At 54.5% G+C, this 18,906-nt stretch overlaps 1 protein-coding gene across 2 annotated transcripts in view; it reads right to left on the bottom strand.

Moving 5' to 3' along the window:
* Window positions 1-7,572: 7,572 nt before the first annotated feature.
* Window positions 7,573-18,906, bottom strand: part of CHCHD6 (coiled-coil-helix-coiled-coil-helix domain containing 6) — a 269,141-nt gene continuing 257,807 nt past the window's right edge. For both annotated transcript variants that reach the window (XM_025860282.1, XM_025860281.1), the window contains 2 exons: window positions 10,494-10,629; window positions 7,573-7,784 (listed from right to left, as the gene is read on the bottom strand). In XM_025860282.1, the coding sequence (XP_025716067.1) occupies window positions 7,779-7,784; window positions 10,494-10,629 (142 nt within the window). In that variant the 3' untranslated portion in view covers window positions 7,573-7,778. The remainder of the gene's footprint in view (window positions 7,785-10,493; window positions 10,630-18,906) is intronic.

Here is an 18,906-nt window from a genome sequence, read left to right on the forward strand (position 1 = left end):
TGGGGTGCCCCTCAGTGAGTCACACTTTTGTATAGTCCCACCCCTCAAGTGTATGACTTGCTTCTAATGGATAGGATAGAGCAAAGGTTCACCTTCAGGGCTGTCTCTTTCGTGATTCTATTAGGTCATATAAGAAACTCCCTTGCTGGCATTGAAGAAGTGAGATCACGTTGAGGGAGGGCCTGCGACAGTCACATGCTAGGGGATGGCCGATGGCCTCCAGCCTCCGGCAACAAGGGAGTGAGTTCTGCCAACAGCCAGGTGAGCTTGGCGGGAGCCCAGCCTGACCACACCTTGACTGTAGCCTCACGAAACCCTCCCTGAGCAGGGGACCAGCTCAGCTGTGCCAAGGCTCCTGACCCAGGGACTTGTGAGATGGTGTGCAGCTACCTACAAGCTGCTAAGTTGGTGGTAATTTGTTAGGAAGCTAATAGCAGTGTTCGCTCCTCTCTGCCCAGCTCCTCTGCCTCCAGATGTCTGTGAAATTCATCCATATCCTTATGGGGAGCTCTAGTTTATTCTTTTTCACTGTTGGGCAGTATTTTGTTGTATGATTAAACTACAACCTGCCCATTCCACTGTCCATGGACATCTGGACTCCTTCGCTGCTATGAATAAAGCAGCCTGAACATCCCTCCATGTACCGTTTAGACCACATACGTATTAATTCTCCTGGGTATCGACCTAGGAGTAAACTTGCTGCATGGATGTTTAACTTCATAAGAAACTGCCAAACCATTTTCCAACGTGGCATAAATACTTTACACTCCTGGCAGCAGTGTACGTGGGTCCCAGCGGTTGCTCGTGCTCACCAACACTTAGTAGTGTCTGTCTTCATGCTTTTGGCCATTGGATGGGTATGCAGAGGTTTTTCTTTGTGGTTTTGTCTTGCATTTCCCTTATGAGTCATGAGGATGTGGGACATTTTTTCATATGTTTATTGGCCTCCCCTGAGAGGTTCCTGATATTATTTTGTCAGCCCTAGAGCAATTTATTATCTGCCCATAAACCCTAAGCTGGAACTGGAGGGAAAGAGAAACTCTCTTCACAAGGTCAGGCTTGCTGGGGCAAATCGTGAAGCCCAAGAACAAAGGTGACATAGAGGAGAATAGTGCTAAGAGATTGAAGGAGAGAGAGCAGGTCCCAACCACTGTGTGTAAGCGCTCAGATCCAGCCATGCCTGAAGCTTCCTTCTGCACTTCTCAATCACACAAGCCAACACACTCTCCTTGCTTAAGTCAGTTTGAGCTAGGGTTCTGTCACTTGTGAGAAAGGGGTCCTAAGTGATGCAGGGGCTGAGGCAGCTCCAGTCTGGGTTCTAATCTGCCCAGACTCCGGCTCTCAGGGACACTGACATTCTTGAGGACAACAAAGTTTCAAAAGCAAGTGGGGAGGGGTGGGGTGTGGGGCTCTGAATTCCAAGTGCTCCACTAGCCCTCCCTGCTGTGGTCTGCACCCCACTTCATTAGTGAGTGTGTTTTGAGGCTGAATAACCATGTAATTGGTTTATCTGTTCCATAGTCGAATTTCAGCAAATATGTTTTTCATAATTAGGTAATGTTTATTTAATGGGAATAACCAGCCCATTAAATTTAATGAGGCAGGTTATCAGGTATGAAGTGGAAGTGTTTCTCTTACGCGCAACTTGGATTTGGCCATTCCTGGGGGGGCCGGGGAGATGCAGGCAGCTGCCTTGTCTGGGTGTAGGAAGCCCCAGGGAGTGGGAGGTACAGGTGTGTCCTGTCCCCACAGGAAACAGGAACCCCCACTCCTGGTGCTCCTAGCCCCCCTACTTTTTCTCCATTGCAAAGCGTCCTATATCATTGATTTTATCTTCTCTGTCTCCCCCACCCCCAGATCTCCAAGCTCTGGAGGGCAGGGTTTCCCTTCCCCCCATTGCTTTATCTCCAGTGTCTAGAATGATGACTGCACACAGTGGGCATTCAATGCCAACACTGGCTGTGCAAAGTAGAAATAACTAAGGAGACCCCTCCTGCATCTGTGATTCCCCCCGGGCTCTGGGGGTGTCCTTCCCAGCACACTTTGGGCCCTCCCTGCCCCACTCCTGAAGTCTTCTTTTTAGCAGGCTTCGTCCCCCTCACTGCCCCTGCTTGGCAGGTGGGAAAAGCACTTTATTCAAGAAGATCCAGGGGCACCTGGGTGGCTCAGTCATTAAGCGTCTCCCTTCGGCTCAGGTCATGATCCCAGGGTCCCGGGATGGAGCCCTTCATCGGGCTCCCTGCTCAGTGGGAAGCCTGCTTCTCCCTCTCCCACTCCCCCTGCTTGTGTTCCCCCTCTCACTGTGTCTCTCGCTGTCAAATAAATAAACAAAATCTTAAAAAAAAAGAAGACGACGACGAAGATCCAGACTTTGCCAAGGGGTCAACCACTGGGCCCGAAAGCAAACGGGAAGAGATGGCTGTTCACCACCTGACCCGAAGGCTCAGGCTGTGGAGGGCACACCGCCACATGCATTCGGGAGGGCATCAAGTCTGGGGACTATTAAAATGTTCAGATCAGTTTAGAACATGGAAAACACAGTCAACAAAACACATATTTTCATCCAAAGAATGGGTTCACACTGCAATATACTACTTATTTTCTTAAAAGAGAGTACATAGAGCTCCATGTTGATAAATACATTCCACGTCACCATTGTTAACGGCTAGAGACCTATCTTATGGAGATCATATTTTACTTAATGCATACATCCCGTTGTTGGACATTTAGATTGTTTCCAGTATTTTGCCATTGCTATAAATACTACAATAAACAGTCATTGCACCTGCCAACTCTGGCTCAGCCCTCAGACTAGGACTTAAGCCTCGCCTCCTCAACGAAGCCCTCCCTGACCCAACAGCCTGAGCACCCTGAGCCTGGAGCTCCCGGGGGCTCTCCCTAAGGGCCTCATCACAAGGGACCTCCAATGTCTTTTGGAATTATGACATGACTCCTACTACCTCCTCCTGCTAGACTATAAGCCCATGGGGGCACGGACCAGGTATTGCCATTGTTTTCACAGCACATAGGATATAATATCATGAACAGTATTAGCTCCTTGGGTTTCTCTAGAAGCCAATTCTGAGGCAGAGATGAGCCTTCAGGATGTTTATGTGAGTGTCCTTGGGGTCACCACTTCTGGGGAAGGGGAAGAAGCGGAGGGCAGGACTAGCTGGGCTGCCAAGCAGTGTCAATGAGGCCACGCACAGCTCTCGGGTCAGAACACTCTTCCAGCTTGCTCCAACTTGGAGCATGAGAGCTGGGCCTCTATACCCCACCCCAGTAAGCAGTAATTGGATACAACTCCTGGCTTGTTGGGGTGTGACTCGGGTGAGGTGGCTCCCTAGCAAAGGTGCTTCCCAGAGGGAGAGGACCCGGGGGTGAGGGCTATCTGTCCACAGCTGGCCCTAAAGGGGATCTGGGTGGTAGGTCCTCCGCCCTCACATTTAGAGAGCACTAACCATGGGACACCTGTCATCACAGCCCCCTGAAGGGATGGCGTCTGTGACTGTCTCCCTTTTACAGATAAGGAAACAGATGCCTAGGGGCTTAGGAGCTGCTGTCCAGAGGCTTGGAGTGGGTGCTGGGTCTGTCTGGCTCCGATGCCAGGTCCTGAATCTCCACATTATGCTGCGGAGTGGGTGCTCCAGAGGCTGTGCAGCGGCTGGGAGAAACATTCTAGCCTGCTTACACACTAGTTTCCTGAGAGCTGTCGATCTGCCATCACCAGGCAGAGGCTGTGTGTGCTCCCAGCCACCAGCGATGGCTGTGGATGTGGCCTTTCGTCTTCCTTGTTCTGTCAGTCCTGCTTCACCTATTTTGCTGTGTCAGTTGCATGCACATTTAGGATTTCCAAGCCTCCCTGCATGCCGTCCCTGCTAGTGTTTGAATTGCCCGCCTCGTGGCTCATCCACTCCTCGTCCCGAAGTCCGCCTTGGCTGGTAGTAGCACAGCCATCCAGCCTTCTCAGAGTTGGCTGATAGGCTTCTGTTTCTATGCTTCTATTTTCAACCAGCCTGTGCTCTTATTCAGGTGAGGGCTCTTGTAAAAACAACACACAGGGGGATTATGTGGGGGTGTGTGTGTGTGTTGGGGGTAGGTTGTTTTTGGGTATTTTTTTGTGAATTTGCACACTTTAAAAGGCCTCTGATGCATTTCACCAAACATGCCCCCAGAGAGGTCATGTGAGCTGCTTCTCCTGCAATGGCCTCAGTGGAGGGCCCTCTCCACATCTGCGGTGACACTCTGCCTTTTGTGTGTCCAGGACACACTGGACATTTCTCCCATGCCCTGCTCTCACTCCCACCTCAGCCACCTGGAATGACCTGGCATGTCCGCAGCCATATTCGTGGGTGGATGAGGTGGTGGCATGTGGCTGAGACAGGGCAGGGGTATGAATCAGCACCTCACAAGAGATCCTGCCCCGGGGCTCATGGCCACCTTGATGATCCCAGCTCAGACCCTGCCTTGGCATTGCCGGGCCTCTCCAGGTCAGTAATGACGTTGGAAGGAATGGACTCCGGCCATTTCTTTTGCCAGGGTCCACACTCCCATCTGGGGGGCCAGACGAGGGGGGAGGAGGAGGATTGGCCCCTTCAGCTGGATCCCTGGAGCAAGGTAGAGTCAAGCCTCCAGACGCATGTCCCTGGGCCTGGCCCCACACACAGCCAGGACCCCAGGACCCTTGTTCCACACTGTGCACTGTGTAATCTTGGGCAAGTTACTCACACTGTCTGTGCCATGGTTTCCTCATCTAGAAAGCAGGAGCAGCAATGGCCCTACCCCACAGAGCTGTGTGACTCTAAATGTGTTAGCATTTACAACGGGTGTGGGAGAGGACCTGGCACATGCGGAATGTCCAATAGGGTTGACGGCTAGTACTCCTCTGGAAGCTGTCCATCACGTGCCAAATCAAGCTATCCACACACACAGGTATGTGTACACACCTATCTGCACAAATGATGCATGCCTACCCAAGCAGAGGCACACGTGCTTGCTTAGCAGCCCCCAGCCATGCTGAAGCCCCTCCTGTGGGCCGGGGCCTCAGATCTGCCCCTCCATAGCCAGGGCCATGCCTTGTCCTCCACTTCCAGCTAGGTTCAGCTAGTGGGAGGCACGGGAGGAGGGGAGAGGCCACGAGCAGCCACAAGCAGCCACCGCCCCTGCAGCAGTGCCCCTTCAGTGGCCCCAGCTCACCGTGGGCAGGCCCTGTGCTGTCAGCCTCCACTGGGTGGCCCTGCCTTTTCCCTTTGTCCTTGCAGCCCCGAGTGATGTGAGCTTCCCGCCGCTGGCTGATTTCTGGGTTACCACAGCTTCTCCATCTTCTTTGTGATCAATTCCATCCCTATGTTTAAATAATCGGAGTGCTTTCGGGTTTCCTAGTTGGACCCTGGAAGTCACAGCTAACATCATATTTAATCCCCTAGCAACCAGGTGGGATGGGCATTAACACTCCCTTTCAACAGCCATGAGGCTGGGACCTGAGCCCAGGAATGTCTGCCTCCAGGTCCACACAATACTGGACACACCCCTCACCCAGGAATGCTCTCTCAGGCTTGACTTCCTACCACATATGGCCACGTGGAAGGGCTGGAGATGCAGGTCCACACAGGAGACACACATAGAGCCTGCACCTTGAGCACATGCCCACCCCCTTCACATGCCAACACAATGATACAGTGGCTCCAAGTAAATACCCACTGGTCCCCAGTTGTAGGGAAGAGGTGGAGATCAGAGAAGAGAATCTTGGTTCTGACTCGGGGGAAATTGGGGAAATGGGCTGAGATCCAGGTGGAAAGAGTCCAGGAGTATTAGCAGGTGATGAGCATGGCTGACTGCCTGTGCAAACACAGTACATGTGTATAGACCGTTGCACACACATATGTGTGCACAGACACAAAGGCATCTGTATATATACACACACAGATGGGTAGACATCCACAGACCTGTGCACACACAGAAAAGCACCTATACATATATGCACAGGTGCACACACACAAAGGCATCTACATAAACATGTACACCTATACATGCATTACACATGTGCACACATATAAACGCACAGATGGCCAGGCACATACACAGATGCCCTCAGTGGACTCTGGGTAGGAGGATGGAGCCTGAGAGATATTCCTCTCAGGGATTGGGAAGTTGGGCAAAGCCCTGGATGCCAGAGGCTTCTGAAGGAGTCTCGGAAGGGCCTCAGCAGCTTCCAGCTGAAGGATGACTCTGATGTCAACAATCCAGGTGACCTGTGACCCCGCCCCCACCCCCCCATGCTGGCCTGATGAAGGGCCAGCCCTTCCTTGGGCTGCTGGGGGAGGCTGGGAGGAGGATCTGGCCAGAGCACCCTGCCACTTACTGGGGTCGCTCACCTCCACGTGCTCTCTGAATGCCTCCTTGTATGTTTTGGCAAGCTGACCCAGAACTTGGAGAGAGGGCATCTCCCAAAGCTCTTTTCCTCTCAGCCAGTATGTAGCTTGGCCAAATAAAGCTGCCTTGTGCTACCTGCCCAGATAATTGGGCACTGCCAAGCCTCAACCGCCACTTCAGCTTTGTGTGTGAGAATTGGGGGATAAGCAGAGATGCCTGGGCTGCAAAGCCCAAGTCAGGATCCAGGCTCTCAGCTCCAGATGGCTAGGGGCTCTCCAAAGGAACTGCCACAGGAAATCCAAGGTCACCAGTAGAGCAGTGAGGGGATCAGAAGCCCCGCCTCGGGCTCCTCCCACTACCTCCCTCACAGCACTGGGCCAGGCTGGGTGCAGCCAGGGTGTGGTCAAGGCGCCTCAGCTGGGATCCTGTCAAAGGTCAAGGACTGGCAGGCTGGTGTGTGGACACCCACCGAGCAGAGCCCGTCCCAACCCCACTGCCCTCTGCTCTTAATCTCTGTGTCCCTCATTTCAGTTCCTAGAATCACCAGCACTTACACCAGAGTTCTAGAAGTCATCCTTGATCCTTCCCTACACCACCCAAATGCTAATCTCAGCTCCTAAGACTCACCTCAGTCTGTCCCTGACCTAGCCCACCAGTGTCCCATTCATCACGCCCTTGATTGCCTGCAGGGCTCTCCATGGCACTCAGTCTTGCCCCACTTGAGCCCACCCTCCCTGAGAGCCATGGCAGTGTCCCTCAGAGGGACCCCTCAGTGCCTTGGCCTGGCATCCCTGCTACCACCCCACCCAGCTCCCACTCTGCTCTCCGCAAAGCCCAGCTGTGCATGCTCTGTGCCGCCTAAGCTGGGCATCTAGGGTCTCACTCACCCAGCCTCTGGCTTGACCAGCAAGTCCTCCATTTGGCTTCTACACTGGAGCTCAGACAACCTCTGTTGGGAAGCTGGCCTGTTCACTCCGTTCCATCCCTAGAAAGAACTGCATTCCCCTCATTTCATCTCATACCTGCTTCTGGCTGGCCTTCTGCTGTTGCAGCATAACTGTGGGTTTCCACATCTGTCTCCCCTGCTAGGCTGGGTGCCCCCCAAGGGGAGCAGTCTGTTTCATTCAGCCCACATCACCATGGTCCAGCACAGGTACAGAGAAGAGGCAGCCGTGGCTGTCTGCCAGCCGAGAGAATGACTGAAAACAAAGACATTTGCTTTATTTGTTTTCAGACAGTAGCACATACTCTATTTCTCAAACACATGGCAGCCTCAAGCACAAAGGCATCCATAGGCACCCAGGAGAAAATGGCTGTGGCCTAGGGGGCTGTGGACTGTGGTCCCATAACTGGTTCCTTTTTCAGGGCTCCAAGTCACCGCCAGGGCCAGGATTGAGGGCCGCTCTTCACCCCTACAAAGGAGAACAGGTCACAGTTCAGTCACGGCCCGCTCTGCTGGGGCCCTGTGCATCCCCCAGGCCTCGGCTCCAAGAGGGCCCCTGGCTCTTGGGATGCCCCATGAGTGTCACTGCTTAATGGGAAGGGTGCCCCCAGCTGGTCCCTGAGACCTGGGACTGGGTCTCTTCACCTCTGTGCCTGGTGCCCACTCAACACATGCCTGCAGCGGGCTGCTAACACGGACCCTGTATCCATCTGACCACCCTGCCCCCCCTTACAGACAGGCAGGCCTCAGCCCAATGCTGCTTTGCCCCACCAACGTCTCCCCTGTTTTCTTACTTAACCACTCAGAGTTTTCTAAGTGAAACCAGTCAGAGAGAAAGCTCTGGTGTGTGAGAGCCCTCACACTCAGGCTGTTCCTTGCTGGAACCTGCCTCCAAGGCGCTGCCCACATCCACACACATGTACACGTCCCTGAGCTTGAGAGGCGCGACATAGGTGCTGGCAGGAGTTCGGGGAGGTGCCCCCCACCCTAGCTTTTGACGAGGTGGGCCTCTGTCTGATACCTGCTCCCTGTCTGCCAGAGATGTGGGTTCCTGCCACCTGGTGCTTCCAGAAGCAAATCACTATCAGAGACGCTCTAAGCCCCATACCCGGCCCCACCAGGAGCCTTCTGAGACGGAAGTCGGCAGAGGGCAGCAACACTTGTTGCATCTCACCCACAGGGTGCAATGTGTGTGTCTGGGCACTGAGCCCCTGCTGGAGTCGGTGGAACACCCTTCTTCTGAGGGAACGCTGCAGACGCAGCACAGCGGGAGCAGGGCTGGCCTCTGCTGTTGCCAGTTGCCCAGGCTCCAATTTAGGCTTTAATAATGCCGGGGGAGGGGGCAGGAAAGAGGGAGCCAGGCCTGGCAGTGCCCCAGAGCCTCTCTCAGGCGTGCTAGAGCTACAGAGAACACACTGGAGTTAAATGCAATCTGTCTTCCTTTGTAATCACATTTTTGCCTCAGTGCAATGAAGATATATTGGTGAGATGTGTTTGTTAAAGATATACTCTGCTGGGGGAGGGGATGAAAACTGTGGCCATGGGGCCTGAAGGAAGAGAGGGAAGGCGGTCGGGGCTATGTGGTGCCAGAGGGCTCTGTGGGGAATCAAGGGGGCCACGGCAGGACCCCAGGTCTCTCCCTCAGTAGAAAGTTAGGTGCATGGTGTGCAAGCACAGGCAATGGCCCGCTGATCCTGGCAGGGCAAGGGTTCTCATGCAAGCCTTCACAAACACCTTGGTAGATACAAAGGGGCCCAGGAGGGCCACCTGTTCCCATGGCCGTGTGGTATGGTGCAGGGTGACTGGCCCAGCTCCGCTCCATGCTGCAGGGACCGTTGGCAGTACCTTTCCTGCTCAACTTGAAATACAGCAAACAGCTTTCCATGCTCCACAGTGGGGAGGAACCATGACCTCCTATCCAGGCTTCACACCCACCTGGTGCCGTGCAGAGCTGCTCCTAGGCTCTGGGCTGCCCCACAGCCTGCTTCAGGCAGCCGGCCTCGAAGCCCAGACAGGCACATGGCACCCTGCGCATGAGATGCAGCCAGTACTGCAGCAGCCCCACCTCCCGGGGCCTAAGCTGACAGAAAGGCGAGGGGGGCTCTGGTGAGGATGGGCTATTGAGGAGGAGACTGCCAGACCTAGCCAGAGGGCTACCTGACTGCTGACCTCAGCCTTTCCACCATCAGTACCTACAGCAGCTTGTCTCCTACTCGGGCAAAAGGGGCTTTTCCACGGGAAGAAGGCCCCATCCTACATCCCTCTGAACAAACATGCCAGCCCTCTGGAGAAGTCCAAGCCAGGTACCCCAAGTGAATGACGGGGAGGGGCCAGGTCCAGCCTGGGCAGTGAACTGCTGGGCTTGGGAAGGGGGACTGAATTGTCTAGAAGAGGAACAGGGGGGAGGTGAGAGGATAGTACTGGGAGCTGGCTGGGAGGGTCACAGGGAAGGAGGGCAAGACTTTGGGACCAGGTCTCAGGGGAGGCCCACTGCCAACCTCAGACATCTAGGATACCCCACTGCTGCCCTGCAGGAGGGCTGGGGAGTGTGTGGGAGAGAGTGGGACCACTGTGACCCCCTCCCACTCACCAGGGGCTGGGTGCCAGCATGCCCCTTCAGACCAGCATGGAAGTGGGGTGGGCTGAGAGGTACCTTTCGCTCCCTCACCCAGTCAGGCAGGCCACACCCATTCTTCCACCTCCCCGAACCCAGAGGCTCTTCTTCTAGGGCTGTCCCTGCCCTTTCTGGGCACCCCTACCCTGCACCATGGGCCCTCCTCTGAGCTCCCACCCCCAACTGCTCAAAGGTTAGAAGTGGGTAGCACATGCGTGCCCTTTACTAGGTGGCCGGTCCTTTGAACATGGGACCCAGAGCTGCTCCCAGACCCAGAGCTTACTCAGACCTGCTCCCAGACCCAGCCTAGTGGGGCACTGGGCCCTCTTTTCCTAACCCAGACATCTGAGAGCAGTCATGGGGTCAACAAGGCAGAACGTCTGAACCAGGAAGTGACAGAGGAAATTGAAGGCCTGAAGCTGTCACTGTGCACAAGGCAGAGGCTTGAGGTTAGCATGTCTGACTTAGCAGACAAAGCCAGGCAGACAGAGTCCAGCACTCGTGTGCTGCCCCCATGCACCTAGCAGCCCAGCGGCCCAGGCAGGAGGGCAGGGCGAGCCTTACCTTGTGGGCAGCACTCACACAGTGCTGGTAAGCCTTGACCAGATCCGAGCACAGGAGCACTTCTTGTAGGTGGTCACGGTAGCAGCGGAGGATCTGGGCCTGTAGCCCTGAGCACACGGGCTCTATCCTGCGGGGCCTGCAGGGACAGAGAGCAGGTGGGCCTGGGGTTTGGTCCCAGTGGGCAGGAGGGGGACTGGCTCACTCACTCAACACCACAGGCTAGGCACCTGGTGGCCATCAGCGTCCAGTTACCCCTCGGAGAGAACCAGGGGACGCAGGGGCTTGAGCACTGTCACATAGCAGCAGACACCAAGGGGACTGGGCTCCACACTGGCTCTAGCCCTAAGGGGAGAGGGCCTGGGGTGGCCTGCTGGAAGCCCCTTGTGCCCCCACTGGCCGCCGCATAGGACTCTTCCTGCCTAAGGGGTACACCCGACTGTGACCGTGTGATCACACACACTGCAACTCTTTTCTCATATGAAGATTTCAAAACCTAATACATGCACAATGATGAAACCTGGAGAAGTACAGAAATGTCTAAAAAAATATATAACATTTTTAGAACCTCACTTCCTAGAGATCACCTCTGTAGTATTGAGGGATGCTTTACTCTTTTTTCTTTCTTCATCAAAGTAGGTTCAGAAACTACAAAAATGAGTATGTTTTCTTTTCTAAAAGATGAAACAAAACCCAAGTGAAATAAAGATTACGCTAAAATGGGTCACCAGCGTCCTTGGGCGACTCTGAGCAGTTTGCCTCCTTCCTGACTCCTTCCGTTGCCCCCCTCCCCTCTCCTCTCTCTGCCGCAGGCACACACGCACTCCCACACGCACACAGGCCTGAACACACTCCCACCGCACGCCGGGCATCATCCTGCTCACGCACTCCTAGCAGCTCTGTGTAGTACGCGCTATGATTTCTCATCCCCTGGTGCAATCCAAGAAACTGAGATACAGAGGATTAAGTAACCTGACCAACATCACATGCTGCGAAGGGTAGAAAGGGGGCGGATCTATTCGTTTACATGGGTTTGGTCACACTGTTTCCACAGACTGGTTTTTCAGGCCAGGTCCATGTGGGAACCTTCGCTGCCAGAGACGGAACCCCAACACCTGATGTGGCCTTTCAGAATAAACACCACCCATGGCCAGGGCACGTGGTGGGAACTGTAGAAGTGCAGAAACCCACTCCTGAAGGTTCTCAGCAGTGAGACCATCACTATGATGCTTGATGCAGCTCTGCCTCCATCACACAGCGGGGAGACTTGCAGGTTTGTCATTCTCTCAGCCCAGTGTCTCTGTATTTTAGAAACCCAGCCATGCAGTTGGTGCTGGAATGGAGCAGTGCCATTATTATTTTAAAATATCTCAAATAAGCTGAGTTCATCAGTTAAGAACAGCAAGCAATGGAATGCTCAGCGGCTTAGCAGGTAAGGTACCTCGGATTCACTGGCCTCATTTTACTAGCCTAGAGGTGACACTTCTGCTAGGGCTGTGCCACCAACCAGGACATGCCGGGCCCGGGTCGCCCTGCCTCCCCCTGCACCATCCCCGTGCGTCGTGTACTATCATCCTCAGGCCTGCTGTCTCATGCAAGGGAAGTGGTGGGAGAAGGAGCCTTCCCGTTCCTGGGAGGAAGGGGAGCAGAAAGGATGGCTCCCGCGGCCACGCTGGCCTGGCTCTGCCCCAACAGTGTGTGATTCCATTAGGCTTTGAGGATGTAGCCACAGAGCTGAGGCCGGCCCTCTGGTACCATGCCACGCCAGTCCTTGAGATCACAGTCCTGCTTCTGTCTACATGGCATGGATGAGGTCTCCGAGATTTCTTACTTAGGACATATGGGGTCTTGTCTCAGCACTAGCCTCCCATCTTCACACCGGGGAGGCAGATGGGGCTCCTAGGGACCACTCCTTCCCTCTCTGGACCCTGGGACCACCTTTACTGGGTTCTGTCTGCCACTACCCACAAGTGGGGTCACTGCGGTGCCCACCTGACTCCCCCCAGTGCTCTCCATTCTCGTATTTAAACACTCTTTGACTTGGAGGCGTCTAAATGTGGGTCTTCCAAAATGGATTTTCAGCCTTTTGCTGGGCATTTCATCTTGGGCAAATTCTCTCTACAACTCTGCTAATTACTTCACTTCCGATTGTTCTGATGTTCTCCCTTAGGACGATGGGAACGCACAGGTTTTTGCTTTCTGCCCTCCATCTCAACTATCTCCCCCTCTCTCTTTTTATTCTCTGGTTCTCCGCTCTGGGGAAGACACAGCCTCTTCCTTCCTGGTTCCAGACCTGCCCTTGGTGGGCTGAAGCCCATGAGGCCACATCCTTTTGTGGCTCTTTCCTGGTCCCTCTGTTGCTAGAGCTCCAAGGGCATAGGCTTTGTCGCACCCCCTCTTATACCTCCTGAGGCAGCAACCCCCACCATCACGTGACGCCCATGAGTGCCTGTTCCCAGCGGCAGCCCAGCAGCTGGAAGGGCCTCTGCAGGCATCCATGGTCAGGGGAAGTGCCAGGCTCAGTGGAGGCAGGTCTAAGTCTGTACGTGGCCTACAGGTCTACAGGGAAACAGGACAGGTGGGGTCAGAGGGGCCTGGGCCAGGTGGTATGGCCGAGTTGCCTGGGGCCCCAGTTCTGACCCCCTGAGAGGCCTTGCCCTCCCCCGACCTGCCACAGGGATCCTGGCTTTCACTTTGCAGGCTGTGAAAGGGTAGAGTAGTTGCTTTAGATTCTGTCTCTCTCCATCTGTCCCCACCTCCTTCGGTTTCAGGTCCCTGGATAAAGGCCCCTGTGCATTTTGAGGGGAAACATCACAGAATCCCCAGTGGGCTCCCAGTTCAGGAGAAACTGGGCCATGGTGAAATCCAACCCTTCCATACCAGTATCACCTCTGGGACTCCAGAGGCTTCTCTCCTCTGGGATTTATCAGGAACAGTATGAGGAGACGGAATGGCAGGCAAATGTCAACTGGAAGAAATTTCACCCGCTGGTCCACTAAAATGGCTCCGAATGGGACAGGAGGACAGCGAGAACACAGCTCTCCAAATACAAGGCTTTCTCTGAAGCAAGGCAGGGCAGGGCCTGGGGTCCAGCCATTCATGAAATCAGGTGCATTCTATCCAAGCACAGCTCCACCCTGCCCTGGTCTCCAGCAACCCTGTTTACACTACACACAAATCAGCACAGTTATAGAGAAACATTCAGTCTTATGAACAGCGGCTTTTCAAATGCACCAAAAATGCATCCATAGCTTGCTATGAAATTTCTAGGGGTTGAGATAAGTCCTGCTTCCCTATGTGAGGGATATTCACTGCCGCATATTTAGATATAATGGTCCACGGGGCTTTGAGGGGGTTGACGTCACCCAGGTCAGAAGGCTGAGAGTGCATTGCTAAGGAAGGCAGCTCACCTCTCTGGCCCTTACTTTCCTCATCTGCAAGTGGGAACAGCACCTGTCCTAGGCTGATGAAGGCCAGGCAGGCATGTGCATGACAGAGTGTGTCCTGAAGGGCTGCTCTCACCAACAACCCGGCTATCAGCAGTCAGGCTGTGGTGGGGGAGGAGAGCTGAAGAAGGGAGGCTGGTGTCACAGGGCACTTGGTGAAGAGTGGAGATGAGGAGGCTTTGGCGCTGGGACTCCAGATGTCGGCTCAAAGGGGAGACCTTCTCTGCACACATCCCTCTCCCTGTAACCCAAGTTCTAGTATCTTCCAGACCCTGTTCAGATCTTGCCCAGGCCTTGCTGGTGCCTCCTTCCCCAGGAATCTTATGGTACTGATCACAGTGTATCTTCTTCCAGGATCCAGCAGATCCATGAGCGTGGCACCCTGTGGACTGGTGGGGAAAACACAGCTTTCACCCCAAACCCGGGGCAAGGTTCTGGCTTTGCCACTTCCCACTGTGTGGTCAGGGGTCAGAGCAGAGCTGCCCAAGACTTGGCACGTGGGGGTCAGTCCTCAACACCAGCACGGCTTCTGGTCAGGTGGTGTCACAAACACTGAGGAAACAGGCTGAATGTTGCTTCCTCTGACAAAGGGCTTCCACACCCTGTCTCCCCTGAGGGCTGGCATGATGGCCACAGAGGGGGGCACACAATGAGCGGGCGGCAGAGACCACTGGGTCCACTCAGATAACAGGCCCCGGAGGACCGACCAGGGGCACAGCACAGATGCTGGGGGTGAGGGCCTCAGAAAGGCCAACAATGTCACAATGATTTCTGGGCGTTTAGTATCATGGAGTCCCCCTCCCGCCATGCTGCCCATGAACCAGAGTTCTATCTCTTTGTTTCCACAAGAGCAGTGATAAAGAACATTAGAAAAAGGCGAAGTATAGTCAGGAATGAAAACACACCCTTCCTTCCCATCCAACGGCACCACAGTCAGGCCATCAAGGCCAGCAGTGAAGAGCTGCCCTTCCTTGGATGCTCCTCATCACTGCCCAGCTCCCTGTCTGTAAAGCGGGAGTTGCTCTCACCACCGGCACCACACGCTAGGAACCCTTCTCCCTCTGGGTCACCCGCCCCCCTCCCCTCCTTCTCTGGGCACACAGGCCCCTTACTCCTTTACCTTTGCCATGCAACCCCCCAAGCTAGCTTATCCATCACTCCTGCCAAACCCTCCCACTGCTAATCCCCAGGTCCATTCCACAGTTGACGCTATGGACCTTAAGACTTCTAAATCCAACAGGCCCCTGGAGCCTTCACGCTAAGCATCCCATGTTATACCGACTCCCTATTTCCTCAATGGAATTGACCATCTCCAAAGGCTCCAGAGGCTCCACTGGGCCTCTGGCTCCTGTTTGTAGAAGCCCTACCTGCCTGTCTCCTGCCTCCCCTGCCCCTCCCCTGCTCCAAATCTGAGGGTTCTCAGAGCAGACACATTGGCCATAATGATCCTTCTAGAGGGTCTTCCTCTCCCCTTAGCGGTCAGACCTCCTGAGGCCCAGCTCTCCCTGAGCTCCCCTGGCCTCTTCTTTGCTTCACCAGCTTCTCTCCCTCAGCCCCCTCCCTATAGTCTCAGGGTCTTCTTCCTCATGTCTCTAGCGCAGTCCATCACTGCCCTATGGGCACAGAGCACATCTTCACCTTGGCATCCCCAGCTTCATATACCTTTCTGCAGGGGTCTTTCTGCAGGGGTCTTCCTGTAGGGCCCTCCATCAGCAATTCCTTCTCACCCTCGCCCCCAGCACCTGAGTGGTCTTTCCTACTGGCCTTTCTCCCTTATACCTTCACCATTCTACTTTGTCCACCAACACACTCATTTTTCTAAAAACTAGAAAAACATTTCAAGCCCAAATCACATGTGCCTCTTACCTGCCTGTCAGCTGCTCTCCTTTCGAAGAAGCACTGCCCAGAGCTCCCCCACCTAGCACTCACCCCTGGTCCTCAGGTCAGCCTTACTAGGCTCTTCTTGCTCAGGGCAATCAGCATAGCCCTGCCATAGCCAGCAGCACCATCTATGCCCAGAGACCGGGAGGCCCCGTTCTGACTCTGCTCCACTTGCCCCTCTCCTGCTCACTGGGAGCTCTAGCTGTGACCCCTGTTCTACCCACAGCACTGGGGCTCCTAGTCCATGCCCATGGCAGAGTTCTAGGCCTGTGTGGGCACCGATGGCTGAGCGGCCCGCAGGAACCAAGCAGGCCTGGTTCTCACTCCAGCACCCTTTCCCTCCTGCACTCTTACACTGGCCACACTGGCCACATGCCCAGTTGTCCCTGACTTCCCCCACAACTCACTTCCACCTCCCTACCACACCAAAGCTGCCCCAGGATTTGTCTCCCAGAAGCCCCCTCATCTATTTCCTAGTCCCCATCATTATGACAACAGCTGCTTAAACTCCTCCTTACCTCCAGCCCATCCTCTCTACTGCAGTTGGTGATTTTTCTAAAACATAAAGCAGACCAGATTTCTAAAAAAACAAGCCAGTTTAAAAACCCTCTTCTTAGGTGATTATAGCTCACTGGAACCTGTGCTAAGCATTATCTCATTTAATCACCAGGCAAACCTACTAAAGTGGGAACGATACTTTCCCTTAGTTTATCTTAAATGAAGGAACTGGCTCAGAGCAGAGAGACCCAGCAGCTCGCTCATGCTCAACATCTGACAAGCAGGACCAGCAATCAGGTCTGAGCCTTCCTTTAGGCCTGCTGCCCCACTGCGTTCCCATGGCCCTTCAGCAGCCCCTATGCACCCTGGTACTGCCATCTGTCATCTGTGTTTAGCCACGCAGTTGATATCACTCTGTCACTAGCCTGAATGCCCTAAGAGGGCAGGCTGTGTACCCAGCACCTCACAAGCAGAGTGAGGGTATTAGTCTCAGGCCTTAGGTGGCCTGCTGGCCTTTTGGCCTCGCTCTCATTTCCCCCAAGACACAGGTGAACCATGGGGAAGTACCCCGAACATGGCCTGTGGACCCAGGTGCTCCTCTCTGTGCTCCTTCTCTCTGGTCTTGCTCCCCCCAGCCATGGGGCGAGGCTTTGGTAGCCTTCCGTCACCACAGGAACCTCCTTGATACGTTCTAACGGGCACACATACCACTGGATTCTGACACACCTACCGGCCTGTCTGCACACAGGGCTTGGAAACCCCAGGGCAGACTCAGAGCTGTACCAGGAAAGCAGGTGACTGGGTGTGCCCAGAAGGGAGGGCCCACAAGACCGTTCCTAAAACTGCCACACAGGGGCATCAGGAGGGAAGGGAACTCAGCTTTATGAAGCAGCAAGTGTCCTATGCATTCATCTACTATTATACCCAATTCACAGGGCAAGACCACCAGATGACGCAGATGCACCCACTGCAGCGTCCAGCAGCTTCACATCATTCCACATGGCTCTGCCCTCGCTGGCCAGGGAGGCAGGGTTTGGTCCACACCATTGAGTCCCTGCTAGCACAGCCCTACAGCCCCATGGGCCCGGTGAAATGTCCGGGGCTGAAACTCCCTGCCCGTGCAGGGAGAAAAGGAACTGGGCCTCCAACAGCCATGGTCACGGCCCACACAGAAACAGACCCTCACATCATCTGAACTTCTTGATTCTCAGCTAGGGACTTTTTAGCTTTCCCATAGCACAAGCTTTGGCTGAGGTTAGCTAGGGTTGAGTATCTGTCACTTGTAGCCAAGACTGTTGTCTAGAGAAGACAATGGGAGGAGACTGTGGGATCAAGGGCTCCCGAGAACTATCTGCACACACATGTAGGTCAGTGGATCAGAGAGTTTCCCGCCAAAATTCATGTCCTTGGGAGCATCAGAATGCAAACTTAATGGGCAACAGGGTTGTTGCAGATATAGTTGGGACGAGGTCATTCTGGGCTAGGGAGGACCCCAACCCCATATGACCGGTGTCCCTACAAGGAGAGACACAAACGCACTGGGAGAAAGAAGGCCATGTGATGACAGAGGCACAGACTGGAGTGACATGCCTGCATGTCAAGGAGCACCAAGGCCTGAGGGCAGCACCAAAAGCCCGGAGGAAGGCACAACAGCTAGTCCTGTTTAAAGGCTCCTGAGTTTGGCGCTTTGTCACAGCAGCTCCAGGAAATGCACGCAGTCAGTCTTGCAGGAAAGGGTCTGATCTAGTCTCAGGAGGCAGAGCTGGGAGTGCTGAACGGTGTGTGTGTGTGGGGGGGTGTTAGTGGGAGGCAGGTGAATCCCTAGTTACCTTCTAACCAGGAGCAACGTGCGCCCCTCGGCAACAAGGGGCTTCTTGGCCACAGCAGCCACACTTCAGTGAGTATCAACCAAGTGCCAGGCACTGTAGTCAACACAGAGTCTCATCTCTGCCACCCTGGTGTGGTCACCAGTTAGAGAAGCACTGGGTACCTCTGACTTGCTTCACCTAATTGACAGGTGGGGGAGCTCTTATTTATGACCAGGTCCCCCAATGCTCCTGGGTGGAGGAGCAGGCCATTGGGGGTAGGGGGCGAAGCCGAGTCACCCCCACGCTTCTATGCCAGTAAACAGCACAGGTGGAAAATCTGACCTCATCTGAGATTACATCTGGGTGGTCCTGTGGTCCTGGTCATTCTGAAACCAATACCTGCCGGGGCCTACCGCGTGCCAGGTCCTAAGCACAGCCACAACCAACCTGTGAGCTGGGTGTTACCGTCCCATTCTATAGATGGGGACACTAGTCTCAGAGAGGTTAAGTGACTTGCCCACGGTCACACAGTAATGAGTTGGAGCTAGGATAAGAGCCTGGTGTGTTTTGGCTCCACAGCTCTTGCTCTCCACGCTGCTGGGTCCACTTTAGCTCTACTTGCCCTTTGGAGAATTCCAAAAAGTCCCCAAAGAAGAAACAACTGAGGGTACAAATAGAAACAAAAGACACTTGCCCCAAACTACAAGGTTGGCAGGGCTCCGGAATGGAGCTAGAAGATGGTGACGCAGAGCGGGGGAGCGGGGGAGGGCTAGCGAGGGGGAG

The sequence above is a fragment of the Callorhinus ursinus genome, unplaced genomic scaffold, assembly GCF_003265705.2.
Source record: "Callorhinus ursinus isolate GAN/ISIS: 27379988/994484 unplaced genomic scaffold, GSC_fseal_2.0 scaffold119, whole genome shotgun sequence".
Classification (NCBI taxonomy): Eukaryota; Metazoa; Chordata; class Mammalia; order Carnivora; family Otariidae; genus Callorhinus; species Callorhinus ursinus.